The 9,203-nt window shown below is 40.7% G+C and overlaps 1 protein-coding gene across 1 annotated transcript in view; it reads left to right on the top strand.

Moving 5' to 3' along the window:
- The first annotated feature begins 7,573 nt into the window (after positions 1 to 7,573).
- Positions 7,574 to 9,203, top strand: part of PLEKHG7 (pleckstrin homology and RhoGEF domain containing G7) — a 34,807-nt gene continuing 33,177 nt past the window's right edge. The window contains exon 1 of the mRNA XM_050902158.1: positions 7,574 to 8,278. Within this exon, the coding sequence (XP_050758115.1) occupies positions 7,574 to 8,278 (705 nt within the window). The remainder of the gene's footprint in view (positions 8,279 to 9,203) is intronic.

Below are 9,203 nucleotides of genomic sequence, written 5' to 3'. Positions count from 1 at the left end.
AAAATGTCCTGTTTGTGCCATAATAACAAAATGGGAATTTCTTCTTTTGTAAGTCTAGCTTTGGATTAGTCACTTGAAATGTTGCTGGCAAAGAGAAAAATGGTTTTTGTGTAATTTATGTTGGTCCCATGAAATCTGCCAAAATTTGTCTAAGGTAAAGCCTTGGAAAAATGGCAAACAGTGCCTCCCCGACTAAATTTCAAAAGGTTTCTGTCCACACTTACTGAAAGGATCAGCTGAACTTGCATGCTCTGTGGCTGCAGCTCTGGGACAAGCCAAGACTTTCCTCTCTAACTGAAAACAGGAAGCTTCCTTTTTTTTTTTTCTTTAATTAGGGATGGGAGAGGGAGGCTGTAAGCCTTTAGAAGACCAATGTTTTGGTTGCAAAGCTACGCACCCAGAAATGAGAAAGTTCCAGAGCATAAATCCCCTTTGGTACCTTTTTTGGTCTCTTTGGGGAAGGACCCAGTTCAGATGATGGAGTAATGGTTGCACAACCTGCACAGCCCTCTGCCCCATTTCATCCAGTTCTGGCATTAGGATGGGTCTTAATCACACATGCATGCTGTGTGTTGGATGAGACCCTTCCTCAGGATACAGGATGTCCTAGCTCTGAGAATGAATCAGCACTAAGGCATGTAGGAGACCACTCTTTGGACCAGTGCTCTTTATTTGTTCAAAAGCTGAGAAGCATGAGGTGACTGAGGCTGGCATTCATAGGGAGAGAAACAGGAGTTCTCATGTGAACATTTCCCCAGAAAAATAGATTTTATCTCTTCATCTTTGTGGTGCTGCCCAAGCTATTTAAACTGAACTTTTCACAGGAGTCACTAAGTGCATGCTCTTTATTCTCTGGGTACTTGACTTGAGACCTGAGGTCTGATTGCCAAGGGAGCTGAACACTTATAGCTGCAGCTGATGTCAGTAGCATCTGTGCTCTGAGAGTTATTCAGAGCTAAGTATATGGAAAGCGGGATCTCAGATGTTTTGATTTGGACAGCAAGAAAGAGTTATTTTTGCCAAGTTACTTTTAATTGGTGTGGCTACCTCTACCCTGTCTTGTGAAAGCATCCATGCTGAGACCACATCTGCCAGCTTTCTCACCACAGAAATGCTCCTAGAGGAATCTCACCGATAGACCAAGAGATAAGACTCCAAGTGTGTTCTGAAGTTTTAAGCCCTCATTAGGATGCACACACAGTGTAGACAATCTGACCTTAGGACCAACTCTTACCTGGCTTGCCCTGCAGCTCTCGGCACTGACTTGCATTCTAGCTAGAAACCCATAACCTCACACCATGCCCCAGTACTGGTAACCCACTGTGCTTGGTCCGTTCCTACAAGAGTGCAGAAAATGAGGTGGGATACACAGCCTGATTTTTAAGGCCAGGTCATACCGCAAAGGTGCCACAGACCCCACAGGGCTGTTATCAGGACTGCAAAGACATACCATTTGCTTCTCTTGTTTTGGAAGGGCTGTCAAGCAGCCATAAACAGGTCATATGAACTCTGAAGCAAGCATCTATTCAAGGGACTAACCTGGGAGCAGCACTCAGAGAGCATAATAGCTAGATGAGTACGTTCAGGATAACCTCCAGAATTTGGTGTATTTGAAATGGGACACAGTAAAGCCCATTTCCAAACAGCTCCACCAATGGAGGATTGGAGGAAGAAGAGTGGAGCAGAGAAAGCTTTTTACCTCAATGTAGAGAACATGCGAGATTTTGAGGACAAAGAGCCAAAAGGTTAGGGGCATTGTAATAGAAGGCCCCTTTGGCTGATACACAGAGACCTTTCAAGAGGTAACAGATAATCAGCAACCTGACATTTTCTGGTAAGTGGAAAATACAGCACAGATCCATCTATGAGCCTATCCTATGACCTGGATGCAACCCAGGCCCCTAGCCAGCCAGGTATAGCCAAGATGTTGTTTGTCCTTGCCAATGTGTGAAAGACCTTCTAAACTGGTCAGCAGTAGGAGACAAGTTGCGTCTGACACATGATCTGATACAGAACAAGAGAGAGACCTCAGGGAAACACAAGAAAGAACAAATGTAACAAATGATGCTTGAAAACCCAGGAAGAAAGTTGAGGACTTTTCCAGCCAGCTCTGATAACCTACATATCTCTGAAGGACCTACAGGGACATTGCTGGAGGTACATAATCCTGGACCACATTATTTTATTTCTGGACCTTCCACCCTATAGAGATTGTCAGTAGCCAAAAGGCGAGCTAGGCGTGTTACAGCTAGAGGGAGATCCATGACAGAGCTGTGAGGCACTTCTAGACAATGCTGCACTCATTTATTTCTCTGCCCTGAGACTAAGTTTCACTTGTGCTCTAGAGACCTATTTAGAAAGACAAGCCTGAAGGCTACAGCTCAGCCTGAGTTTTGGGTTAGATAAGGTAGAAAACTATAAACCATAAGAGTTGCTTAGCTCTTAAGAGGCAAGGCAGCAAAGCTGAGAACAAGTTTGGTCCACCTGGCTATAGTTAGTCCTCTGGCAAACAAATGAGGCTACCCTAATGTTAAGGCTAAACCAAATGAGAGGATACGGAGTTGTACAGACAGAACCTGGGGATCTCCTACATTAAGGAGTGACTTGCCAGGTGAAAAAGAGAGAGGGCTGGCTGGAGCAGCAATTGGTCTACATTGCCGAGGTAACATGAAGCATAAGGTTTCAGCACACAGAGGCTTAGTAGCATGATTAATATGTGAGTTCAGAAGGTGACTGCAGAGGCTGGTGAGGACATCTGGCTGTGTGTATTTCTGGAACAACCAGGGAAGTAGGGCTAGAGAAAACGCTTAGGATAGACGTGGTTATGTTCAAAGTTAGCAGAGATCATTGACCTGAAGTATCGTTTTGATCCATAAGGGGGCATAGGTCTAACTTGGAGATAAACCCTGGGAGGAGTCACCCGGCAAACCCTGCAGCTGTTTGAAAGACCGTGGCTAAGGCTGATGGCAGCATTACAGTCTAGGTCAGCAAAGGCAAATGAACTGAGGCACTGGCTGTGATCAAAGGAGACTACCGGGAAAAGATGCATAAAAGACAACTGATTAACTTCAGCTTCAGACTGGAGGTGTATTTCAGAGTAAAGTTAGTTGACAGAAAGCTGAGATTTGAGCATGAATGTTAGGATTTACACCAGAAAAGGCCATTCATGTAACGTAATTATTTATTTTAGAAAGCGCACACAAGGTAACTGGATCTCAGTCAGTTAAACGACTTGGCTACATTTGCTTCTGAAGATGAAAATTACAGTTCACAGAATTAATGCTATGGCAAAGGTTTGTCTAGGACTGAGTTTATAGTTGCAGCTAGGATGATACTTGTTTGGAAAGGTAGTAGCTTATGTAACTTGAGAAGAGGTGGTGATAGGAACCAGTTAAGTATACATACATAGTCCAGGCTGAGGGGTACTTGCTTTATCACAAATTAGGACTAAGAGGCAAGTTAGGCAGTGCAAGTGAATTCTGGGCAAAATGAGGGCAATTATGATTTCACCTACATCCAAAAATAGCCCCCCCAAGTTAAGGCAGAGAAGTGCTTAAACCTTTAAGAATATTTTTAATTCTAGGTAAAGGAAGTTAGAGATAGTTTTCAATTTACAGCACCAGCAAATGGGAAGGAAATAGAATAACTTCTTTTTATATAATTGCTACCAGGTTAATATAAGTATACTGATCACATTAACGATAAGTCTCAGCTAGAATTAAAAAAAAAAAATACACCAAAAAAACAAACCAAAACAAAAAACCTCCAGGTCTCAGTCAGAACTAATTGATCAAAAATGGTCTTAAAACAAAGTTTCTGCCTGGCTACACCCAAAGCCACCTATAACCAGTCCCAGCACTACATGTCAGAGAGTAGTTCACACCAGCCCTGATCTCAGGCTAGCACTCTAACTTCTTTCTTTTACTAATATTCACCCAACTGTCTCTTTCAAAAATGATCCCACATGGCAGCTATCGAGGCCCAGGTATGGGTATTGGCATCTGAGAAATGCACAACAGCCTTCTTTCTAGCCCAGCCATCTCTGTCATCCTCTGAAGTGCATGCAGGCAAACAGAATATCGGTATTTGAATGTTTAGACATTCAGAAGTTGGGGTTAGATTTCGATTTAGGATGAGGCTTCCATGACCTGAAGAGCAGGAGTAAGGTCTGGTCTGGCAGACCCTGTACTAATTTGGGGACTGGTGCTTGCAAAGGGCCACCTAGATACTTTTATATAAGAAGTTGTGGAGGTAAAATCACAGTAGCAGCTTTGAAGCACATTCAGAAGATTTCAGTTAGGCAGCAGAAGAGCCTGTTTATGCACTACACAAAAATGTAAAGAGTGCCAGGAGCACAGGGCATAGCTCTCAGCTCTCCCCACCACAGAGGTGGTCTTCTCCCCCAGGAAGGGCATGGCTTCGCTTGCTGACTTCCCATTGAGACTGTACTTCTTCCTGGAGACCCTCACCGCCCTAGCCTGCCCAGCTGCAGTGCACCTAGGTCTCTCCTGTGGGGCTGGAAAGGACAGCTTTGAACACTGTAAAATCTCCAGACATTTGCATATTTCATCAGGCAACAAGGTCTGTTCCATTTCATCTGATCCTAATATCACCCTGAGAGCAGCATAAGGAGTCAAAAAAAAAAAAAAAAGTCTTATGTTCCTAAAAGTCCTGCTTAAAGTAAATAAACTTGTACTATCAACCATCAGATAGTGTAAGCACTTTTCTTTTTTTAACTTACCTCTTTTTCTTAGAAGCCAAATTGGATTAATGCTAAAAAAAATACTGTAATACTGTCACAGTCTTGCAAATAAAGTCTTTGAGTTTGTTTTCTTATTTCATTCTCTTTGAATAATCCTCCCTCAATCCACAGTCACATCCAATGCTAAGCAAAATCAAAGGCACTTACTTATACCAGTTTTGGGGTATCATGTTTTGGTTTGTGGATGAGTTTTGGAAAAAATCTTTACAGAAAATGAAAACATCATACTGCAAAGGTTGTCTGCATTTGCAAGTGTTCACTCAGCCCTCTGAAAATGTGTGTTAATTACACAATAGATTTGAACATTTGTGGAGGTTAGTGCTTCCTCACAAGTTATCTACCAAATAAACCATCTTTTACCAAGTTTCACTTTCAATTCACCCAACCACAGAATGCCTAAATCAATTCTGATGGTTTCCAATCAGTTCTGCAACACGACAAAATAGTGAATTATTGACGTTTGGATGAATTCTCAAATACTCCGATACTAAAATCTGTCTGTGTTCAGAACTACTCAGACAGTTAGCACACTTGTTAAAATTAAAATCTAATTGTAAATTATGTAACCAAGGGATATATCACTACTATTCTTCCATGAAGGATGAACAATGCATAGTTAGATACAGCCGAATGAATCAAGACAAGCAAAAAAAAAAAAAAAAAAAAAAAAAGGATTGTTGGACGGGTGGAGGCATTTCATCTGCTCTTGCACCTTATTATATACTTGACTGAGATCTTTCTTGCCAAACTTTATCAATGTGAAAAGTACAAAAAAAAAATTATAAAAGGAATGAAGTTTAATAAAATGTATGAATCATGTTACCTTTTGTAAATGGGCATTGATCCTGAAGCCACTTCCGTCTGACCTGATAAACAAATCCCCTAGAAACAAATCTACAAGAAGAAAAACTAGTTCCCTATACCAGCATTCAGTAAGGAGGCTTTAAAAGAAAACGCTGCTGCTAAGCCTAGTATCAGTTAATCAAGCACTTATTGAAAATTTGACTTAATTGCATATGAAAAGGATGTAACATACTGGAAGTTCATAGATCTTCACCTGGCTACCTTGGTAAGTTTAATCATATACACTATTTTTTCTGCAGATGTGTGGTATACTTCTGCACTTTTTTAAAGAATATATTTTCTTTACAAATATTTTGCTGCTGAGAGATTCTAATCATAAAAGTAACTCATAAGTACTCATAAACTCATAAGTTTCGACTTATTCAAAAAAAAGCTTGGTAAACTGAAAAGCAAAAAAAATCATATTTTTAATATAATATTTCCATGAAAAGATGTCTTTAATCTTTTCTACTTCTGCAACAGAACACTATTCACATGAATATCTGGAAGCTCCATGCCGATTTGCAAAATTCTGCATGGAGAAGAGGTGGTTATTAGGAAAAAAAAAATAAATAAAAAAGCAAAGAGAATGCCTGCCAAACAATGATCAGTTAGATGTGATTGCACTTCACAAAATAAAAGTCTTGAAAGATTAAAAAGCAATAACAGCAAATCTCAGAGCCATGGTATGCAATCATATCTTTGCTCAGAAGTGGAAAATAGTAATAATTTGTCATTATTGTCATTCATGATATATCTTGAATGTGATTTTTAGTGCTTGTCCATTTTAATAAGCATATGCATTAATTAGACCTTATCTATTAAAGAGGAATGAATAGATGCTAATATATTTGTGGCTATTCACCACAGTTGTGAAAGAAGCCATTTCCATTATAAAGATATGTTTTTTCTTCCTGTAAGTATCTGAATGATTGCCTTCTAACGGCTGAAGAGTTTGTAAAAAGCAACACTTTGAACTAGCAAACTTGATGAAATAATGTTTCTAATCACTTTATAAATCAATCTGATTGGACTGTATCATTAGACAAAAATTATATTTAACGTGTGATATTCAATAGCTCAAGAAAAAAGTCAACGTATGTTTGAATAAACTCATTCTAATAAATAAAAGTGCCCAAAAGAAGCCAGCAATCATGAACAGGTTTAAGATTCCTCTTAGCAAACAAAGAAGCTGAATTAAAGAAGAGGTTGAAGAAGTTGAATTAATAATCTTCAATTATAACTTGAAATGTCAGTCCAGTTTTAGAGACTAGTCATCAAAATACCTTAAAATAGAGCTTCATGAATCACAGAACATAAGATAGTTTACTGATAAATCAACAGATAAATTACTTTGATAAATTGCTGTCTTCATTATTTGATTACAACATATACCTAATGTTTACTACGAAATACTTTTCCTGCTGAAAAGAAAAGCAAGAGTGATTAGACTCACCTTACATAAATGTTAAATTGTATTTGCTTAAGCATTCAGCAATTAATTAGTGTTTGTACATAAACGATTTTGCAACAAGTAGGAGGCCTGAGAGCTAGTGACTTCATTTTTATCCCATGTACAGCAGTGTCACAATCTCACTCACTGATGGGGGAGTGGCAACAGAAAATTGGGCGGCTGCAGTACCAGATGAGCAGAGTTCCTAATTACACAGTTAGTCTTCACCATCTAATTAGTTCTACTGACTGATGCTGACACTGCTTGCGCACTCAAAGTTAGCAGCTGTTTAAACAGCTTGCAGAAATTGGGTCCTGAAACTGTTGAAACCTGCAGTTAAGCAGGATTCAAAGTGCAGGCAATTGTTTCTGTACTAGTGCACATATCTACATCATTTTGTTTAGATTTTTTTTCCATTTGCATGTTTTCCCATATAAAGATTCATTTCTAAGAACCTTTTCCAATAGTGTTTCCTAGGTACACGCAGCTATAATTCTTCATGCTGCAAATAAAGAATGCAGCAACCAAGCTCTGATCATTCTCCAGATCTGGTCAAAGAAACCGGCATCAGCATGGAAATTCTAAACAGGGAAGCTGATCCTCATAAAGAAAGTGTTGCTTTGTCTGGAAGCAGCAGTCCAGAAGATGTCTTCAGTTCCTGTGAAACGCATGCAGTATCAGTTTGTATGGACACCACCACGCCTCCAGGTGACTACATTCGAAGACGAGGTTATACAGAGTCTTCACTTCTGAAGCTTTCCGCAGAGGAGTGCATTGGGAGCCACCATGCACCTTTCCAGTTTGACCGGCATGCTCTGGGCAGAATTTCCACTTCTCCAACTTTAAGGCGTCTAAGGATGGCCTCTGCCTCACAAGCACTGTCATTTCAGGACTGCTTTGACACAGCTCAGCTTGTGAATCAAAAGGAATACAGCAGCGCTCTCCACCACATTTGTAAGAGTCCACCTCGGTGCACTACAACTTCCTCATTGTCGCTGCCTTCTTGTGTCCATGCAGAATTACTGTCCTCCAAAGCCAGGTCTGAGACAACTATAGCAGATCTGGAGTCTGCCAGCACCAAATCAAAGCTGCCAAGCCAAAAAGATCCTCTCAGCAATAGCAGTCCCAATGAGACACTCCAAAACTCTCGGAGAGCCAACTCTGCTACGCTGTCTAGGAGACTCCCCTGCCCCAGCCCTACACCACAGGAGAGTTTCCAGGTAAGAGGAATAGGATGATGCAACCTCCTTTTCAGTCTTGCATATTCAATGTTGGTCCACCATGTCCCAGTGCATAAACAAAACCACGGTTCTTAACCTGAACTGCAATCTGGCCCATGTTCCTTTGATACAACAGACCAACTTCTACACTCATCAGGAAGGGAGATTTTTCCTTCTAAATCAGCGAGAGACAACGGTTCCAGCCTTGTCTCTTGGTGATCAGTTGGCCTAGTCCACTCCTGCACGTGGCCACTCTTTCCCACCTCTGTCCATTCACCCTGGTGGGCCAGTATAACTGTTTGTGGGGCTATGAAAGAACAAGACTAAGTAATTTATCCAGTTCTGGTTTGGGTTTTAGAAGATTATTTTCTTCCCAGGGTTCTTCAGCAGGGTTCTTTCTAAGCCAGGGCAGTTCTCTATTCTGTTTTACTGAATAGCATTACTAACCCCAACAAAACCAAGAATGAAGTCATTCAAGATGGTTGAGCCAAAGTTAATGTTTGCTACTACCAAAGGAAGAGGCCCCATTCCCTTTTTGTTTCCACTTAACTAGCTCTGCCACTCACTGGCCCCCTCCATTTTTATGTTCAGCTCCATAAATGAGCAGGCAATTGTGCAATCTTTTCTGAAAAAAAGAAACACTTGTCCAGTGAGTGCCAGCGTCAGTAAAGAGAAATAAGCAAGGGAGGAGCTAGCCCTCCATCTTTCCCGGGCAGCAAACTACCATTCAGCTAGCCCCCATAAATTCATCCCAAGGAGAAAAGGAGAGGCACTGCGTAAGCCCAGTTTGCTACCAGATCTGCTCTCAAAGACCTTGCATTACTTGCACAAGCAGTTAAATTCGGACACATGCTTGACTCCATCCTTATGCAAAGCACACACACACACATTTCACTGAACGTGGATGGTGTCAAATAGGTGTATA

This window comes from Gymnogyps californianus, chromosome 1 (genome assembly GCF_018139145.2).
Source record: "Gymnogyps californianus isolate 813 chromosome 1, ASM1813914v2, whole genome shotgun sequence".
Taxonomy (NCBI): Eukaryota; Metazoa; Chordata; class Aves; order Accipitriformes; family Cathartidae; genus Gymnogyps; species Gymnogyps californianus.
Note: the sequence above shows the minus strand (reverse complement) of the source record. Positions and strands in the feature narration are given on the sequence as shown.